A 21,621-nucleotide genomic window follows, 5' to 3' on the forward strand; every position below is an offset into this window, starting at 1 on the left:
GTGCTGCAGGGAGAATGGACTGCCATACACGTTATGTGTCTGTGAGCGAGGGAGGGAGAAAAAGGAAAAGTATGAGCTGTCATCCAGCAAAAACGGGAGCTGGAAGCATGTAAATATAATAATAACCACTGCAGCCAAGAAGAGTGCCTGACGAGCTCAGTTGTAAGTAAGCTATTAAGACTCGACTGTACACCGTGTTCGTGTTTTCCTCCAAAAACAATAAGTTCTGTTGGAGCAGCTTTTCAACGCCTCTCTCTGTCTAGAGAGCGAAGTTGACCCAGACAACAAAGTAAAGCTATTTTTCGGCTACGAGCCGACACAGAACCCACCGTATTAGCCAGAGGTCCCTTTACTACGGTTCGGAGCCGCGGACCTTCAGTAACAGTAATAAATCACAGCAATAGTACATTCATGTAGTTGTAAACAGCATGATAATATATTAAGTAATCCAAAGTATTCAGAATACGTTACTCTCATTGAGTAACGTAATGGAATACGTTACAGAATACATTTTGGGGCATGTAATCTGTAATCTGTAATGGAATACATTTTAAAAGTAACCTTCCCAACACTGCCTGGTGCCCAACAGCAGCAGACGGAGAGCATGACATCAGCTCTCCCACAAAACGTCCAGAGCTACACACTGACTCTAACCCGGTCAGAACCCAGTTCAGTCAGTCGCTCGTCCAGCAGTCAATGTCAACCATCAATCAGTCATTTTCAGCTCTGACTTACTCTGCTTCTGTCTGTGGTCATTTTCTTTTTTTCTCTCTCCTTTCTCTCTGTTGCCCTGTGCTCTGATGAAAGACACTCTCAGAGAGGTAGCCAAGCCACTTGTCTTTGTTTTGACGTTTCAGTGGCTCTGCTGTGGATATGTTTAGAACTTCTTCACGTGATCAGTGTTAGTTCAAAGGCTTTCAAGCACCGTGTGGTTGTGTTTGTGGAGTTTGAAACTGGGGGGCCTTTTCTGAAGAATCAGTGAAGGGGTCTTTGATGCAGCTTGACTGCATTCAGTATGAGCCTGACCTTTAATGCATCACCTAGTTTGGTGGATCACAGCCACGCTGAGGACCTGAAGTGAGCAGCAAACAAGTATCTGCTACCACTCTCCATCAGCTGTGCTCCAAGACTGTGTTGTGTTTGGATGTAACCCCACTCACTCACTGGTTTTGTGCTCTCTCCGTCTTGAGTGCTTCACCTCCCCCCTGCTTAATCTTGGAACCATCAGCTCCCCAGTCTGGTTCTCTTTAAATTGAATTTGAAATCTTCATTCTTTTTATAAGCTGGGTGAGTAAAACCCTGAAAGGCCTCGTGGATTTCAGCTGTTCTGAGAGGATTCAGATTTAGCCTCTTGTTCCACGAGGCCTGCGTCTCACACTGTAACCAACAAACTTACACATGCAATAGTGTTGACCTGTGCATGGCTCACATAGACCTGGATTAATGCAATGTCTGTTCATTTCACTTACTTCAGATTCAGTTGCTGAAATGGTTTAGTAAATGGAGTGTTTACGGACAGCGAAGATGTGTGCATACGTGTTGTGTGTTTTATTAAAAAAGAAGTTTCATATTGAACTTTTTAACTAACCAAAAAAGAAGTGGGATTCTTCATTCCCTGTTTTTTTCAGTTGTTTCTAATCATGGACAGAAGCGTCCCTCAAACAACAGGAATTGCTGGAACAAAAGCAAGAAGTAAAGGCGGAGAAGGGAAATAGTTTATTGCCTTTACGTTTCCTCTTCTTTCCAGTGGCAAGCGACCGAGGGATATCATCGTCTGTTTTGTCGCTCGTAGAAGTTTGAACCATACATTTTTGTTTCTGTTTTTTTAATGCGTAATAGAATCAGCATGGAGGGAAAAGGAAGAGCATCCACAGATTATAATTAGAGCTGTAGTCTGTGTAAGTATGTACTCCTTCCTAAAGGCACTAGTACAGGACTTTGTGTGTTTTGTTTTTACGTGTGCATCTGCTTTTTGCCTGACTCTGGGTGTGTTGGGTGTATATGTATTCATGCACACATACAGCACTTGTGTCTTTTGCTGTGCATGCAACAACTCACACTACCACACTGACCCCCTGCTTCCTCTTTCCTTCTGCAGGTCTGTATGAGCTGCTGGCAGCCCTGCCATCCCAGCTGCAGCCTCATGTCAACTGCTCTGAGGACAACACATTCCTTCAGGATATGTTTGGAGAGAGAAGTCTCCACTCACTTGTTAAGGTACAACAAACAAATAGAGTTATAGGAATTTCGCCTACATATTTTTCAGAAAACCACATGTTGTTTAACTCATATATACACGCACTGATAACTCTTAAATACACTTAAAACGCTTAAGTAATTTCATTTAAGTGCTATACATATGAATACCTCAGTTTAACCAAGCCTAGCTTTAATTGCACATGTAGATTGTGTACAAAGTTTATTGCCAAGAAGGCAGACAACTAAATTAGTCACATAAAGAGTCTTGAAAAGAGGAGCCCCCGGCCTCAAAAGCAATTATTATTCATGAATTACAGTCCTATTGCCCCATCTACCTGCCCAGATCTTCTAATTCCTTCCTCTACCAGCAGGAAGGGGCCTGTGGTTTGGTTACTGCCCGTTAAACTAGATAGCTGCAGAGATTGGGGAGAAGGTTTGTCTGAAATCTTTCTCTGATTTTTGTTGTTAAATAGAGAAAAATTTTCCCCCCTAAACATGGGGTAGTTTCCTGCAAATCAGCTTTCTGTTCTTTATTATTCAGTAAATAAATGTAATAGCTGCTCGACTGCTGTGTCTGACTGATTAACTGAGCCATCCTAGTGAGCCAAATGGACAGACGGGCAGACTTTAAAACGCACAGAAGTACCAAACTACCATCTCGTCTTACTCAGAAACCGGATGCAGCGTTCGGGTGTATGTGGCTAACATCATGGACACACCATTAATAAAACCTTAATTGTCCTCTTCCTAAAGCTCGGCCTCCAAATCTCCACAGATTCCACCTTTATTTTGAGCTTGTGTAAGGTTGTAGAGGGGATACCAAGGAAAGGCTAAACAGCAGAGAGAAAACACACACGCATCACGTTAATCTGACAGGCTTCCTAACCCAGGTCGCTCATATGGAAAAGCTCATGCCTCACCTGTGTAATTACAGCCAGTTGTTGGTCACTCTGTCTGGAAGGAGAGAGACGGTCCAGAGGAGGAGGTGTCACAGATGGAGAGAGAGAGACAAGAAAGAAGTAGAGGATTCAGAGCAACATGAAGACTTAAACCAGACATATGCTCTTTCTGTCTCTCTCACCTGTACTCACCAGATGGTCGGGATGTCTCACATCCCTCCTAATCCGATTATGTTACAGAGATGAAAGAATTATTGTCCGATATCATCTTTCAGCTTTTATTTACATCTGTTTGTTGCTAGAAAATATTCTCATGACACGAGCCAGGTGCTTATTTATAGTTTAAAAGCCTCACTTGAATCCAAAATATATCCCCTTCCTTGCACTGTCTTACTTTGTATTTAAACTACCTTCCAAATATTTTGATTAAAGTTCAATGGTCGACTGCAGCCCAGAGTTACCGGATCAAGCACGTTGTTCACAAACAAGTTCCTCTGAAATGAGCCAAAAGGGGCTAGATGATGATAGATGAAGCCAAATGCAAGGTTATGATAGGGACAAGAGAAGGAAGAAGGAAACTCCATATTGCAGCAGACAGCAGACTACTGAAAAACTTTTTGAACCATGTCTTGCACACTGGAGGGACATTAAAACAAGAAGAAATCTACAGGTCCACCAGTCCCTATTCTATCATTTTGTATTGTCTGTATTGGTAATCAAGGAAAATCCCACAGCCATTATTCCAGGTCCATCCATCCCTCCATCAATCCATCCATTCTCTGCTGCTTTTCAGAGTTGCGTTGTGTTGCGTCACTTGTGTTGCGTCACTTGTGTTGCGTCACTTGTGTTGCGTCACTTGTGTTGCGAGGAGTAAAAACTATGTCTAACATTCCTAAAACAGATGTTTTAATTGCACAAAGCATCTGTAGCTGTTCAGTGTGACAGCAAACAAACTGCTTTTCTTGTCTTTTTCTGTCCTGCTGAGTGATTTTCTGTCACACGTTGTCACTGCTCCATCTGTGTGTGTGTGCATTCCCACATGTGTGGATTTGGCCCTTTAGATATAGAAGTGGCCCAGAGCGTCTCTGTCGCTGTCTCTTCAGCCAGAGGCTCCTCTGTTCCTCCTGGAATGCTTTCTAGGACATCCAGCTGGAAGCTCCAGGCTCGGGGCCCAGCTATCAGTCAGACCCGTGGCCCAGATCCCCTTCACCATGCTGGGCCTGAGGAAGGAGAGACGCAGGAGTGGCTGCTGGGAGGAAAGCTGTCCCTGTCTGTTCCTTGATGGGACCTGACAGCAGCCTGTAGGCTGTCAACGCATTCCTGCGCAGCTGCTTTTAAATCACAAATGGGATATCTGTAGTGTTTTTTGTGAGTCTGTGTGTGCGTAGCCACAAGTGTGCAACTGTGCCTTTGACGTTGTGTGCGTGGGTGTGAACGTGTGCTTTGTGTGTTTATAAATTATTCCATCTCTGCTCCACATATGATGAAGTGGTTTTGCGTATATAAATGAGTGAAAGTGAGCGCACAAGTCAGGCTTACTTTCCATTTTAGCAACTCTCCAGAGACGCAGCTCTGTCTCTCAACACTGTGCAGTCACAGCGCTGAGGCTGATAAGGAAATGTTTAGCCAATTTCACCAGACTGTTGAAATGATTTGGAATCATCACGGGGCCACTGGGACATATCGAATGCATGGTGAAAAACTGGATTGTTTGTACAGTGGCTAAGCTAACTGAAATACTTAGTGGATCGAGGGAGTGAAAGATCTTTGTGTGTGCTGTTGGTATTTAAGGACATGATTTAATGAACTCTGTGCATGTATAAAATGGTGCTGATGAAGGTTGTACATGTTTTCTTACACGTGTGTTTGGAGACGTGCACACGGCTTCCAGCGTGCACACTTTTTCTTCCACATGTGCTCACTACTATCTCAGCCTTAATAATGAATACAATCTGTCCTTTCAGATCCACGAACGGCTGCAGCATTATGAAGAGAGCAAGCCCGCCCCCGTCCTGGAAGGAGCTGCACCTCTGGCACGTGACGTAAGTGTTTTTAAAAAACTTGTTTAAACTGATTGATCTTTTTATTGGCTGGGAGGCAAATTAATCGATTAAAGCAACCTTTGGTAAACAGTGTCTGTCTAGATGGGTTTTGGTTAATAGAGGTTTAATTTATTGATTAACATAAAATGACACTTCAACCCCCGTCTGGCCCCGGCCGCACTGTCTAGAACTCCTGGCAGGTGACTGCCACCGCTCAAGTGAAGCCAGCATGGCCTTACATGTTGGTGTAAGGAAGCGAGACACACCACATCATCAATAAATAGTTCAAATGATGGCCACTGATCTAGAACTGTACGGTTGTTATGGCTGACTTGTATCCTTCTCCCTGTTGGAAAACCCTTTTCCTCTTCTGGCTGACTTCCAAACATCTTCATACAAACTCTGCTGTTACCTGGACAGACCACTTGGTGCCATCAGAGAGCATTGGTCTGCATTTTATTCCTGCAGGTCAGATAGGAAAAATACAAACACAGAGAAAGGGTTCATCAGTGTCAAGTGTCTTTCATGTCAGTTTTTACTGTGTGGGACGGCTTGCTGCTCCTTTCCACACTCCAGCCACGTCCAGGAGGATCTTCCATAAATCAGAGCACAGATGGAGGAGCGTGGCCTGGGCTTAAGAAGCAGAGTCACTTGTCTCAGAGCTACCACTCATTCATCATAATGTAGTTCAGCTCAGGCCCAGTGATCAGTGAAGCTCTCAGAGCTCCCATTGTTTCCAGTTTAACCAACTGTTTTCTTTAGTTCTCTCATTGGAAAATGATCTGGTACAATAGAAGATTTATCAAAGGGCAGGTGCCAGTAGGTGGGAGTTCTAGGCCACATGACAAAGTGTGGCCTTGCCTCCAGCTGCGATGTACCTAATTTAAGACAAGATGAAGCTGCAGATAAATCTTGTAACTGGAAGAGCTGCATTTTTAAGTCTTAATACAATATGATACAAATAGAAGATACACCAACATAACTTCTTTAGATAAAGCATAACTAGTATGTTTATCTCTCTAAAAGCAAGTCCTCTATTCATTACTGACACCTTGCAGAGTTGAACTGTTAATTACAAACCTGCACCAGTGGTTTTTCATAATACAGACTGCTGTTGTCTTCTTGTCGAAGTATAAATCCAGTAAAACATCTTGAATGTTCACATGCACTCCTGAAAAAGAGAAGCATGCTTAATGGTCTGAGCACAGTTGTGTGAACATTGTGTCCTTGACTTTTTTCAGGTGTCTGATGAGCTGGAAGGCAAATCAGCCAGTCAGGATGTCAAAGAGCTTCTTAAACTGCTGGCAAACCCACATGTAAAGGTGAGTTTTGCTTCTGTTCTTCATGGCTGGATTTGCTTATTTTGTGCTGAGCAGATTTTAACAAACTAAAACCACATATTCTCTTTGTGGAGGATTGTATTATTCCATCCAAAAAACAGCAAAGCATTTGGCAATTCTGGCTCTGGGTCTTTGCTGTTTGCACAGCAGCCACATTAAAGCGTTACAATCATCGTGCTGTACACAAAATAACACGCCTGTTAGATCCAGGCCTTGTCTCGTTTTCTTGGCTGCCGTTGCTGACCTCGTTAGCCAGATGCAGACAGCTACAAAATAAATTTACACATTTTTATTTTCTAATGCATAACTGGGGCCATCCATCAGGGCCTCCAGGTGTCTCAGGCAGACAGAGCTGCCTTCACGACGGCAGGATAGAAGCAGAGTTGGACAGGCTCTGTTTTTAATGCGCTGTCGTCATGCTTGTTTGGGCTCTGCCAGAAACAACAGCTCTCTAGTTCTCCCCCAACATAGCACACACACACACACACACTTACAGTACATGCAAATATTCAATACCTATCAGTGTCAAACAGCAGGGATTCAAGAGATGGTGGTTCCCAAACATGGATTTTTCAATGTCTGAGCTGGTAATTATGATTCATTTCCTAAATTCTCCAAACACATTAAGAACAACTACATTAATCTGTTCAAAGACAAGTGTGGAGCATGTGATTTTACAGGTGCTATAGGTACAGACACACATATTTCACCAGGCAGCACATATTTTAGACATAGAATCAGCAACTCCACACACACCTCCATCAAACCGGTACTCATTGGGCTCATTACTATGTTTTTCCCCTGCACCTAACACATATAATTGCTGCTGTAGTTGCGCAGTGGTCTCTCGGCTCCAGTGCAGAATGGGGTCAGCCAAGCAATTCCCCACCAAACAATGGAAAATGTTCTTTCTGCTACTGCTTCCTCCATTGCTGGCTGGTGAATTTTGGCAGACGGTGTAGCAGCACAAGCCAAAGAAGACAAGCTGGAGAGGAGTGGCATTTTATCTCTGAAGTAGGATTAAAACCAACCATTTTTAAAGATCTCCTGGCTGTGAGATTTTCTTTACATATGTTATTCATTTGGGATTCTCTTGATCGAAAGAAGTTATTATTTTTAGTTATAATAAGATAATCCAGACTCTTTGCCTTCCAAAGACTCACATAGCTCCAGTTGTGTCTCCTCCTCTCATCTGCTCCCAGTTAGCAACATCTTGAATGCTGTACTGCAGCATGCTCCCATGTCATAAAACACACTGCTTCTCTTCTCACCATATCCTTCTCTTTCTTCCCTGTTTCTCTTGCTCTCCACCCCTCTACTTTTGTCTGGCACTTTGGTTGGAAGATGTTTTTCTCACTTTTTCCCCCCTCTAAACCACAGAAAAAGCAGCACGTGTCCAGCTGCATCTTGGTCCGGACCCACAGTTGTTAAATACTTTGAAAAATGAATGTCTCCTGAAAGGCATCATTCCCGTCTGTGTCCCGTCTCTTTTTATGTCTGCTCGTGAAAGTGTGAAATATCTGAGCTGAGAACTTCGCTTTTGAGTCTTCACCACCTTACCCTGCAAAGCGTGGATTTTGTGGTGGTCACATTGCCCCCCCTCCCTTCCATTTGCAGCTCTTGCTGAGCAATGGTGCAGGGCGAGCCTGGGTTGCCTTTAATCAGAGAGATGTATGGAGGGAGAGCACGGGCCTAATGGCAATTAACGCTTGTTCATCTACAAGCTCTGGCCTTGAATCCTTTCAAATCCATCACCCAGCACATGAAGGAGACAACCCAATTCATAACCATCCTCCCTGCAGTCTGCAGTTTCTCTGTCCTGCTTAAAAAAGGAAGTGATAGATCGGACTCTTAATAGCATGCATGGCCATACTTTATTTAGCTAAGTGGACTGGGGTAAAGTTGAGGCCTTCGTGGCTTGACAGATAACCCTTGCCTGTTCTGTGTTTCCTCCCATAAATCCTATTTTCTCCTTTTTCTAGAGCCTCCTGTCCGTCCACGACGCAGTTGCCCAAAAGAAGTATGACCCCGAACTACCTCCGCTGCCTGAAGACATCGATGACGATGAAGATTCTGTGAAAATTATAAGATTGGTCAAGAACAAGGAGCCACTGGTAAGTAACTTAACAATCATCCTGTGTGCTGTATCTCTCTGTCTCTACGCCTTAATTTTCATCTGAATACCTTTTACAGTAATTTTAGGTCATTGCTGTTTGACTTGCACATGATGATGTCATAAAGGTAGAAATGCTGTTATAGTGACTGTTCTTCTTTTATAGGGAGCAACAATAAGACGTGATGAGAGCACAGGTGCCATCATTGTGGCCCGGATCATGAAGGGAGGGCCAGCTGACAGAAGTGGTTGGTTCCAGCCTTTTTCTCTCTTTTATAAGTTTGCCTGTGTGTGTGTGTGTGTGTGTGTGTGTGTGTGTGTGTGTGTGTGTGTGTGTGTGTGTGTGTGTGTTCGATTCTACTCGGTTTTCGGTCATTTTCTACATAGGGTCGTTATAGCAACTCAGTTGAAAGTCCCATGATGTCATTTGTATGCAACACAAACCCAGCACACAACAGTGGACATGGAGGCGTTGGTATACCTGTCCGATCACACTGTTTCCCTAAATGCCGTGTTTCAAAAAGGGCAGTTTTGATGTTTGTGAAGGAATCACTCTCATGACTCATCAAGTGACATAATTGACTGGCATCACATGGTGGCATGGAGTCTGTTGACGTCACAGTTTCAGATCAACTCAGGTTGCTCAGAACGACTGCTCTAGTAGGTATCAGGTGCTGCCATCTAATAGAAAACCCTAAAAAACAGAGTCAAGTCAAGATGAGCAAAGTAGATACTAGTGGAAAAGAGCCATACAAGTCTGTAGTGTGGAATATATTGGCATTGCACAGAATTTAGTACCTCGCTTACATCAGGGCGTTAAAATAATAAAATGCCAGAATGACTGCAAATTAGTAACGTCTGTTTATGTGTGGCAGGCTTAATTCATGTAGGGGATGAACTGAAGGAGGTCAATGGAATCCCTGTGGACGACAAGAAACCAGAGGAAATCATTCGTATTCTGGTAAGTCTTGTCTTTCTATGGACGTTTGTGAGACTGAGGGTTTTTCAGCTCCACTCCCTTGGTACCAGCCTTTGTTTATACTGACAGAAACCTCCCCTTATCAACTCATCCACGACCCAGGCCTCCCATTGCCGTGTTGAAACCAAACTCTGGCCTTTCTCTGAAAGTCTGTCTTGGCCGATAGATCACATGCATTGAGTCTCTGTGGATGAGGCCGATGATGTGTAGTTCCTCCACGCAGCTTTGGTCACAGGCCTAAATGAGCTCTGTCATGTGCCTGGCATCTTAAACTCTTCTCAGACACAAAAGTCTTTGAGCTCTCAACACTCCTCCTTTACACCCCTGCACTGTACTCCCTAATTCTGTCAAGAATAGTTATACTATCCCACTAAACCTTCCTTTGTTGAAAAATCAATGCTTGACGCTATGTCACTGTAACTAGATTAGGTCTCTTATAAAATACTTAAAAGGATTGGAAAACTATCCTTTAAAATTACTCCAACTTCTGTTCCTACATTATTTAGGCACAGTCACAAGGAGCCATTACCTTTAAAGTTGTCCCTGCTGTAAAGGAAGAGGCATCTATCAAGGAGCCACAGGTAGGTCCTGTCTTTCTCGGTTATTTGGTTTATCCACTTGTTAAGTGATTTAGACCCTTTGATAGTGGAAAGTCATTGAAAGACCATCTTGGCCATCACTTGCAGCGTGAGAATAATCAATCTGAACTTTGGTGAATCACCTTTAACCATGATGACAATGTTTTAGAAAGAAAACATTTTATATACAACATAGTGAACTTCAATCCTCCTCTTTGTTTTCTTGCCTTTCCCTCATGATGATGTACAGATGTTTGTGAAGGCGCTCTTTGACTACAACCCAAAAGATGACAACACCATCCCATGTAAGGAAGCTGGTTTGCCCTTCAAGAAGGGTTGCATCCTACAGATCATGAGCCAAGATGATGCAACCTGGTGGCAGGCCAAACACGAGGGCGACACAAATCCTCGTGCTGGCTTAATACCATCCAAACAGTTCCAGGAGAGGTGAGAAAAATAAGGCTGACCTTATTGGCTTCAGTGCTGTCACTGTCATAGATGTTCCATCTTCTTTCTCTCCCTCTCTTTAATCCATGTATTCTTGCTTCACTCTGCCAAAGTAGTCTGGGTTTCCACACATTTTCTGGTCCAAAGTGAGTAATGACAGAAAATGATAGCGCTGGTACCAATCCACATTAAACTGCAAGTGGATGGAAAACGCACATCAGACCTAAACAGAACTCAGGAGGCTTGGGCAGAAAGAGGAAGGCTGAAGAGTCCTCAATCTTTGGTTTCACCAGTCTCAGCTGACAGAATAGAAATGAAGGATATTGTAGAGCAGGGTTTCTGTAGCATAGCAGAGTGTTTATTATTCCCAGAGTGACCATAAAAACTGATGGTTTTCTTTTTTCTGTTCTTTCCTTTTTCTCCTTTTTCAGGAGACTTGCATTTCAGCAACCTGTTACAACTCTTTCGTCCCTAAGGAGGTCTACTAGACGATCATGTAAGCATATATTATTTGCTGTGTTAGCGACTAATAAACCACAACAAGACAGTTATCTTTAACAGGTGGATGGGATGAAGAGAAGAATGGCAAAAGTGAGGAATGCTGGTCAGGACAGTTTGTGGAGTTCATTTCTGAAACAGACTCGTCCTTCTGCTTGATTCCACCACTGGAGTCTTTCGTGTAGTTGTGTAGTTCACGCTGGTCGTCTGGAGAAGCAATTTAGATTTATCTTTGTTTTGATTTTCCTTCCTGTCTGCTCAATGTTTCTCCCTCTAAATTTCTATCCAGAGTCTGTTCCATGTGTCTCCTACAGCCTCTTTGTGTGTTGTTCACTAAGTCCACAGCATGTCTTTTATCCTGTCTTCCTTTGCTCTCCCCAACCAGTCACGGCAGATGGCCGCCCGTCCCTAAACCTGGTTCTGCCAGAGGTTTCTTCCTGTTAAAAGGGAGTTTTTCCTTCCCAATGTTACCAAAGTGCTTGTTCATAGGGGGTCATATGATTGTTGTTGTAGTCATGCAGGAGCTTTAATATGAAGTAGAAGAGGGTTTGCCCTCTGGCTGTTACTCTAGCTAAAGAGATAGCTGATTGATTTTCTAAAAGCATAATGCAGATAGCAAAGATAAAAGACAAGTTCATGTGAACTGGTATTGTCACTTGGCTGCCTGGCTTCTAATTTGCATAATCACTTATACTCTTGGGGTGATGATGATGAGGGTATTAACAAGGATGGTTTTGATGGCGGCCTGTTATTCAGCAATTGTCCGTGATTGACTCCAACTGCAGAGTTCAACTCCTCATCATCACCGCTGGATTTATTTGGAACAGAAAATGAAGACAAACAGTATTACAGTATTATTACATTATTACCCAGATTTTTCCAATGTAAACATCCCTGGCAGCTCACCCATGGACTTGATAAAGGTGGACTAATCGTACATCTTTATGGCAGTTGTCATCACATTCTTTCTTTAAGGTTTAGTTTCAAATAAATTAGATCATTAAATCTGGCTAAACTCTTATTCACAGTACCGTAATTCTCATCCTTCTTAAAACCACATTTTGAGGTCGCTGTCCCAACTTAAGATGCCACATTAGAGCAGGAAGAGGGCAACATCAGTGGGAAAACTGACCTGACCACTAACATTTGAAACAAGATGTCAGATAAAGGTACACACACTTCAGAACAGTTGTCGCTCTCGTGCCTGATGCGTCTGGCCTACAAACAACCTTGCACAGATAGGTCTTGACTGTTGTTTTGGTTAGACATTAATTCTGGACATGCTGAACAACACTCTGGAAAATGAATGCAGTGATGTAAGATGAGCTTCATACTGTTAAATACTTACAGAGGACTGTATCAGTATTACAATATCAATCATTTGGAGGCTTATGAATCTAAATGGCTTTTTTCCCCCCTGTAAATAGTGACTGCACCACAGACATGTACTGCAGATTGTGTATCACTAGGTAACAATGGATATACATATTTCTATCAAAATAGGAGCAAATAGAAAGTAAATGTTTGTTGTATTCTCATAAAACCTGAACTCAAGCTCCACTTACTGGTGTTTTTGTAACCTTTTAGTAGCAGCATGGCTTATGAAGGGTTTCTGTACGTGTTCTTTTTAAACTCAACCTTAAAAAAGTAAGAAGTTAAGGATAAGATTTCCTCAATGAGTTCCATCAATTTATGTCATGACAGCTGAGTGTACTGCAACTTCCTCTCAGGAAGACCTGACGAGTGTTTCAGACCCAAGTGGAACTTGAGTTATTTTATTATTTGAAAGGTAGATGGTTAAACTAGTGATACCATTAGAGTGATACTGGGAGTTACTGTGTAGTGGTCAAGCTCAGTATTTTTCACAAACATTACAAAACTGAATAGAATTGTTTGCTTTTTCAGTGTTTTGTGAGAAATGACTGAATTGAACCTGCATAGGATGTTTGTGGATGTGGCACTCAGCTTTAAAATGTTTTATAATGTTCTCTCTGTTGTCTTTTGCTCTGCTTTTCTAAGATGATGTGACAGTAGAGTTTGGTAGGTTTCTTCTTATATTTCTTCCTCATCCCTGAGTTATGTTTACTTTCCTAATCTAATATTTTGTTTAGTATTACCTAATTTCCATTCCTTGCTTCTCTTGCACTCAAAGCTGAAGAGATTGAAGGTACTACTTTTCTGACATCCTCCACCGAGTAGGACTTTACTAACCAAACCATCTGTGATTGGTTCCCCTTGCTATTTGTGTGTAATGAGGTCCACCTCTTACCTCATCTCCCCAGTTGACCCATTAAAGCTATTTACCATTTAAGAGTAACATCAGTTGTCACAGTCAATGATTTCTCATAGATTTTATTGATTTTAACATTTTACAAAGCCTCATCTTTCCTTGACTCATTTTCATAAATGTGGACATCATTTTTGAGAATCATCCCGTCACAAGTAATATTTGTTGGACTCAGTCACAGCACAAACTGATTCACTGTCTCCAAGAATCGTCCAACACCACAGCCAAGAATGTAGTGGCCTGTAAGGCTAAACGGGGCTCAGCCAGTTAGCTGGGATCATCAACATTTTTCAACATTGTTAGTTCTGTAAAGAAAAAGAGTATTTTGTTTATTTTGGTCAACTTTAGCTGCTCACTAGATGGAGGTTATATGTAACCTGTCCTTGAATTTACCGCTACATGCGTGGCTGTCATTCTGGGCAAAAGGCCAATATTTAAAAAGAACGAACAAACTTTAACTCAACCAAAATTTACCCCAAACCACTCTGACACCTGTGTGTTTTTCCCTTCATCATATTTAGAGGGCTGCAGCTCATTTCTGACTATTCTCTTTAACTTGATGTTGTGGTTCTCTGTTGGCTCCTTTGTTTCTTTTCATCACCAGAGGATGCTGATTATAGTGGTGGATTTCACCTAGGTGAGAGATTGTCTTCTTTTGTCTTCTTGTCTTCTCTTCCCTCCAAATGTGGTCATTTCTCTGTTACAATAAAAATCACGACAGTGGCCAAGTACAAGTTTTGTTTTTTCCACATGAATCTTTCATATATCATCTTTTAAGAACTATTAAGTCATACGTGTTTCACGGGACGGAACAGTTGTTCATATCTTTGACCTTTTCTTCTAACTCACAGAGCACTTGTGGGGCAAATAATTCACTTCTTAAACCTTCTTACATAATTCACTTTTTGGACTTTAATAGTTTTGTACTTTCTCACTATGCTGTGCTATTTGTGCTCCCATGCTGACAGCATGAGTGCACTGGCAGATCATGTCATGGATTTGCAGTATGTAGTTATCCTGTTCTGCCTCTGCTGTGGGTCTGAGGACTTCTTTGAAAGGTTCTGGTTGGAGTTGGCTTAAAAGAAAGGTTTGTGTGCTTCGCTGCATTGTGGAGGTCCGGATGAAGGTCGGTCTTGTTGATGTGGTTCCAGTCAGACTTAATGACAATTACCATGGCCCACTTTAGTTCTGCAACCACTTTAATTCCAGAGAGCTGCTTCCAAATCCCTGTCTTGTACAGAAAATGTTTCCCATCATGTTTTTATTACCACTGTCATTTGCACATTACAGCATTTAGACTCCAGATTTCACAGGATATCCAGAGCACACGCAAGTTTATAAATGCTACATTTGAGTCATGTCTGCCAAGCTCAATCAGGGTCACTCCCAAAGCCGAACTCTTTTTTGCCCAAAAAAGTCCAGCACCTTGAGTCCAGCAGCCAAGAACGAGGTTTAAATGAAATGAGAGAACCTCAGGAGAAGAAGTAAAAAATAGTGAGTTATAATAACATCTTTTCTAGGAGAGTACTTGCTGCATGGCTTTTCAGCCTGTTGGATGTGGTTGTATGATTTAAAGTTGGCCTGTCCCTAAAAGTTTGAAATCTTAGAACTTACAGATGCTTTTGCAATGCTGCTGAGGTTGCATGGGGAAATAAAGGAGTGGGAGGGGGCGGCAGTTGTTGTCCTTAGTTTTTGGTTTGTTTTCTCTCCATGCCTCTCAATGATGCAACGTCTGTAAGGTCCATTGCCAGAGAAATTCTTGAGCACTACTTTGGGATGAACAGATTCCTGATTTTACAGCCAGCGAACTTGAGAATGAAATCTTTTTAGTAAGCATTGTTTAGAGGCTACTTCGTTACTCTACTTAAGTAGAACCTTCAGGTATCTGTACTTTACCTGAGTATTTACTCTTAGGCTACGTCCACACGTACCCGGGTATTTTTGAAAACACTGATTTTTCTATGCGTTTGCACCTTTCGTCCACACGTAAACGGCGTTTTTGGTCACTGAAAACGGAGCTTTTTAAAAGCTCCGGCCAGGGTGGATATTTTCGAAAACTCAGTTTTTGCATTTACGTGTGGACGAGAAAAACGCAGAAAACGCAGCGTCAAAGGTGTGCGCATTTTTTGACGTCACACCGTGCGCCACGTTATTGTTTCGGTGAAATGAATTTCTACAATACTGTTACTGTTAATTGTACTCTCTGCAGTGTTTAAATGCTTACATACACACACAGTTACTGTCCCTCCACACATACCACTCGGTTCTGCTTCTATGCCCCAGCTTTGTTTACTTTTTCCCACCGAGGCTTCTAGACTTCTGATTGGCCAACATTTCTGCACGGTTAGGAATATATCGCCACCTGCTGCTTTGGCATGTTCCTAGCAGCGTTTTCCTTCATTTCTGCCTTTACGTGTGGACGGGATTATTTTTTAAAACGAAAACTCTCTGTTTTCAAAAATACCTGTGTACGTGTGGACGTAGCCTTATTCTCTACATTTTTGCACAAATATCATTTTTAAAACAGGCTCCTTACTTTAGTCTCAACAGTATCAGCTGAAATTGAGTCGGAAAAAGTGTGTTTGTCTGTATGTTATAGTCAGCTTGTAGCTAGTGTTACAGAAGAGGAGTGAGTATAAAGGGAGTAACCTTGCTTCACAACATAATGTTGCTACAACATTTCTATCAGCTCAACAAACATCAGCAGACTCAAGCTGTTTGTGTGCCGTTGGTCTCAGTGTGTTGCTAGTTAAAGGTCCAGCTGCTGTATTTCACAAGGAGAGAAAAGAAAGAGCTAACTTCACTCAGAGACGGAGAAAGATGAGAAAGACAGGACAGGAGAGAAAGAATAGAGATTATTTTTAAAGCTGATGTCTGCTCTGGGACATTTAATGACCTGCAGATTTAAAGGTTACATGTCATAATTTTTAATCACACATCACATCTGTATATGATGCGTTTTGACAAATGATCTATTTTCATTGTGTGAGTATACTAACTTTGTGTTTCTATAATATCATGTTTGCAGAATAAACAGGTTAGCATTAATGTGGTGAAATCACAGTAAAGCTCTGTGTTGGGCTGATACAGAGCAGCTGTGGTGGTCAGTGTTAGGTTACATCAAGTGTAGAGATTAATTTACATTTAAGCTGATGACGCTTAGATTCATTCACTGATTTCAATCTTTATACCAACTTTCTGTTTTCATTTAACTGTTTGTTTGTGGAAGTAAAGTCACTTCCTGTATGTATCTGTGTGTAAGTGTGCGTCGTCCCAGCTTGTGTTAAATATGCTCATCTTTTTCCTTCACCTTTTTGCACTTTTACTTCACTGAAGGGGCTTTGAATCAAAGTAGATATCAGCTCCTTTCTTTTTACTAACTTGATCGTGTTTGGATCATCTTATGAGGCTTTCCATAACAAATGAGCAAGCTTCGTTTACATACATGACTTGTTCTAAAATTTGGAGCACATTCATTGTCATCCTCTCTGTGTAATATAGTTTCCATTGGTATGGAAGACAGGATGGTTGTTGTTGTTGTTGTTGTGTAATTAGTTACCTGTGTTATTTTAGTGAGTGTGTCAGTGGGTGCAAGAGGAGAGAGGGACTGTATTTTTGATGATGATAGACCTATGATGAGTTTTCACCTGTTTGATGTCACCTGGGGAAAGTAATGTTTGTGTGGAGGTGTTTGCCAAGATCCTGAAACAACTATAAATTGAAGTCCACAGTATTTGTGTGTGTACATACGGTTGTGCTGGATTTTACACTACTGACAAAGAATTTTCTTTTTTTGTATTGATTGATCTGTTTCTTCTGTCTCCTCTTTTGGCTCATGCTGACCTCCAGCTGGGTTCAGGAGAAGCTTTCGCCTCAGCAGGAGAGACAGAAAGACCACCAAGTCCATGTACGAGGCGAAGAAGAGTGAAATGTACGACATGGCTGACGTGCCCACGTACGAGGAAGTCGTCCCGTACCGCAGGCAAAGGGGAGACAAACACAGGCTGGTGGTGCTAGTAGGTGAGTGAAGAGAAATTGAAGTTCTCAAACTCTGATGTCGCTGCTTACCTCACACACTGTTGCTGTTATACGTGGCATCATGAAGGATACCGAATTTAATGAAAATCCTCATTGTCACATAGAGACGACAGAAACAATAAAGGTAGCTCAGCTCTACAAGAGAGAAGCTGAATATTATGTTTCTCTATCATCTGTTCGTAACAAGTGAATATGAATAACCAGAAATTTATTTTTGCAGAAAAATAAGTGACTTTAGATCTTTTGGATACAAATTTTCATTAGTTCATCATTTGATCCTATTAGACATTTGAATTTATATTCTCATCATTAGTGTTTGAGGTCTTGAGTTAACTTCTGCGACTCTAACCACCAAGTACAGACGAAAGATAGTTTGAATGTCTCATATGATGTTATGGATGTGATAATAACGTGATGAGGAGTTTGGTTTATAATTAGATGTTTGTGTGTAGGACCCACGGGTGTCGGCTTGAGTGAACTGAAGAAGAAACTGTTGATCTCTGACCCCCAGCACTTCAGTGTGACCATTCCACGTAAGTGTCCTGTAAAAGAGACATTGGGTGTCAGTGTGACTACCTGTGTAAATAAAGGTTAAATTAAAAAAAAGGAAAAAAGTTCACTTCACTCTTCTGATTTAAGCCCGCCAAACTTTGGCTGAACAGTATAGTTCATTTGTCTTTCTCTCTGCATATCTCTTTGTTCTTATCTCTGCGTGTGCGTCTTACAGTGGGGCAAAAAAGTATTTAGTCAGCCACCGATTGTGCAAGTTCCCCCACTTAAAATGATGACAGAGGTCAGTAATTTGCACCAGAGGTACACTTCAACTGTGAGAGACAGAATGTGAAAAAAAAAATCCATGAATTCACATGGTAGGATTTGTAAAGAATTTATTCGTAAATCAGGGTGGAAAATAAGTATTTGGTCAATAACAAAAATACAACTCAATACTTTGTAACATAACCTTTGTTGGCAATAACAGAGGTCAAACGTTTACTATAGGTCTTTACCAGGTTTGCACACACAGTAGCTGGTATTTTGGCCCATTCCTCCATGCAGATCTTCTCAAGAGCAGTGATGTTTTGGGGCTGTCGCCGAGCAACACGGACTTTCAACTCCCGCCACAGATTTTCTATGGGGTTGAGGTCTGGAGACTGGCTAGGCCACTCCAGGACTTTCAAATGCTTCTTACGGAGCCACTCCTTTGTTGCCCGGGCGGTGTGTTTTGGATCATTGTCATGTTGGAAGACCCAGCCTCGTTTCATCTTCAAAGTTCTCACTGATGGAAGGAGGTTTTGGCTCAAAATCTCACGATACTTGGCCCCATTCATTCTGTCCTTAACACGGATCAGTCGTCCTGTCCCCTTGGCAGAAAAACAGCCCCATAGCATGATGTTTCCACCCCCATGCTTCACAGTAGGTATGGTGTTCTTGGGATGCAACTCAGTATTCTTCTTCCTCCAAACACGACGAGTTGAGTTTATACCAAAAAGTTCTACTTTGGTTTCATCTGACCACATGACATTCTCCCAATCCTCTGCTGTATCATCCATGTGCTCTCTGGCAAACTTCAGACGGGCCTGGACATGCACTGGCTTCAGCAGCGGAACACGTCTGGCACTGCGGGATTTGATTCCCTGCCGTTGTAGTGTGTTACTGATGGTGACCTTTGTTACTTTGGTCCCAGCTCTCTGCAGGTCATTCACCAGGTCCCCCCGTGTGGTTCTGGGATCTTTGCTCACCGTTCTCATGATCATTTTGACCCCACGGGATGAGATCTTGCGTGGAGCCCCAGATCGAGGGAGATTATCAGTGGTCTTGTATGTCTTCCATTTTCTGATGATTGCTCCCACAGTTGATTTTTTCACACCAAGCTGCTTGCCTATTGTAGATTCACTCTTCCCAGTCTGGTGCAGGTCTACAATTCTTTTCCTGGTGTCCTTCGAAAGCTCTTTGGTCTTGGCCATGGCGGAGTTTGGAGTCTGACTGGTTGAGGCTGTGGACAGGTGTCTTTTATACAGATGATGAGGTCAAACAGGTGCCATTCATACAGGTAACGAGTGGGGGACAGAAAAGCTTCTTACAGAAGACGTTACAGGTCTGTGAGAGCCAGGGATTTTCCTTGTTTGAGGTGACCAAATACTTATTTTCCACCCTGATTTACGAATAAATTCTTTACAAATCCTACCATGTGAATTCATGGATTTTTTTTTTCACATTCTGTCTCTCACAGTTGAAGTGTACCTCTGGTGCAAATTACTGACCTCTGTCATCATTTTAAGTGGGGGAACTTGCACAATCGGTGGCTGACTAAATACTTTTTTGCCCCACTGTATATGTGTGTTTTATACTAGTTAATAGAATAGAAGTTAATTCGCTGACCATTAAATGTGGTGTTCCCAACTACCCAACTTTTCTCTTTGTTTCATCCCAAAGAAACCTTTAACCTCCTAGGACCCTGTGTCACATATGTGGACATCACATTTTGGGTTATTTAGACTAAAATACTCAATTTTGCTCTACATGGGCCTGATATCCACTTACGAGGACATTATACTGCTTCTGTTCTATCAAACTTTTAAACAAATATCCTCATTTGTGGCTCTTATTTTTCTTAAAAACAAAAATAAGGTTTAAAAAAATCTGGTAATTCTTTGTTTTTTCATTCATCAGGCCCCAATATGCCCAAATATCAAAGAGAAATTAAAAATGCATGCTGTGGAAGAGTTCGGGTCTTAGGAGGTTAAACATTTGAGTGCCGAAACTAAAGTTTCTGTCTTTCTTTTTTTTTCTCCATATATTTTTATTGAAATTTTTTATAGTACAATACAAACAAATGTTGAACACCCTCACATTCACACATCCATCCATACATCAAACCTGCCTACATCACATTCAAATGTAGAAATGAGCATAGTTCTCACAGTAATACAAAAATACAATGGGATAGGATAGACAAGATTTTCCCTTCCTTCCCTTCTTCTTTTCCTTCTTTTTCATAAATGTCCTTCACCTCCACTCCCTAAAATATCCATATATGGCTTCCACATATTCACAAAGTCCCATTGTTTGCATTGTGCATGTTAGTCTTTCCAGGCCTAGAGAGACTGCAATTTCCTTCTTCCAGAGTCCCATGGAGGGAGCATCCATACTCTTCCAACATAGCGCAATGGCTCTTCTGGCTTGAAGTAGTCCATAGTCCAGTAATTTAGTTTTTTTTCCCAATTGCTTAAATTCCCTGGGATATATTCCAAGTACACAGAGTTTTCCTTTTAAAGGGATTTTTACCTTAAACACTTTGGACAGATATTTGATAACATCTTTCCAAAAGTCCTGGATTTTAGGACACTCCCATAGACAATGAAGAAGAGTTCCTTTTTCAACTAAACATTTAGTACAGATGTCCGGAATATCATTGGACATATGATGAAGCTTGACAGGTGTTATATAGGTTCTCATGAGCCATTTATATTGCAGTAGTTTAAAGCGTGTGTTTATTGTTTGTTTTTGTGCTTTTAAGCAAGCCTGGTTCCAGTAGTTTCTGTCTTTCTTCCGTTCTGTGCTTTATCTTGAATTGAGGATGCAACATTAAAAGCAAGACAGAAATGAAATAAAATAAAATGTAATAAAAATGTGGCTGTATTATTCTCACTGTTCTCACTATTTGAAATATTTCTTTACATAGAAAGATTTTTTTAATTATTGAAAAAAGAAACTTTTATAACCAAGTTTTATAACTTTATTGTCTTCCCCCAGCCAAAGTCTGACACTTGAAATGCCCCCTGTATTAAAATCCCATTGGCGTGGCCTTTTTTCTCCACACAGCCTGTTAATTGTTCTCAAATGTGACCTGTGCTGCTGTTGTTTAATAGAGCCCAGACAGTCTGATTCAGACCCGTATAGGAAACGTATGGCACAGGTCCTGGCTCTCATTGAGAGGAAGGAGAATCGGAAAGTATCTCGTCTCGCTCTTTTTGAATGTTTGATTGCTGCCAGTAGACACATGGATATGTTTAACACTTGCTGTTGTTTCGGGTTAAGCCCAAAAGTGTTGCTTCTTTTGTTAATTTGAAAACTGGAGCTTTGGAGACCACCGGCTCTCTCTCTGTCTCTCTGCTTGTTGCACACAGGGAGCATTTCACTTTTCATTGCAATGACTCACAGGCATCACTCCCTCTCTTTCCATCTTCATCTTCTTTCACTC

At 41.7% G+C, this 21,621-nt stretch overlaps 1 protein-coding gene across 2 annotated transcripts in view; it reads left to right on the top strand.

Annotated features, from left to right (window-relative positions):
• Positions 1-21,621, top strand: part of mpp7a (MAGUK p55 scaffold protein 7a) — a 78,941-nt gene that overhangs the window by 48,289 nt on the left and 9,031 nt on the right. For both annotated transcript variants that reach the window (XM_087845919.1, XM_087845920.1), the window contains exons 3-13: positions 2,099-2,217; positions 5,063-5,140; positions 6,382-6,462; positions 8,463-8,594; positions 8,760-8,841; positions 9,469-9,554; positions 10,079-10,153; positions 10,401-10,597; positions 11,029-11,093; positions 17,232-17,402; positions 17,873-17,953. In XM_087845919.1, the coding sequence (XP_087702045.1) occupies positions 2,099-2,217; positions 5,063-5,140; positions 6,382-6,462; positions 8,463-8,594; positions 8,760-8,841; positions 9,469-9,554; positions 10,079-10,153; positions 10,401-10,597; positions 11,029-11,093; positions 17,232-17,402; positions 17,873-17,953 (1,167 nt within the window). The remainder of the gene's footprint in view (positions 1-2,098; positions 2,218-5,062; positions 5,141-6,381; positions 6,463-8,462; positions 8,595-8,759; positions 8,842-9,468; positions 9,555-10,078; positions 10,154-10,400; positions 10,598-11,028; positions 11,094-17,231; positions 17,403-17,872; positions 17,954-21,621) is intronic.

This window comes from Neolamprologus brichardi, chromosome 9 (assembly GCF_056152115.1).
Source record: "Neolamprologus brichardi isolate AB-2024 chromosome 9, ASM5615211v1, whole genome shotgun sequence".
Classification (NCBI taxonomy): Eukaryota; Metazoa; Chordata; class Actinopteri; order Cichliformes; family Cichlidae; genus Neolamprologus; species Neolamprologus brichardi.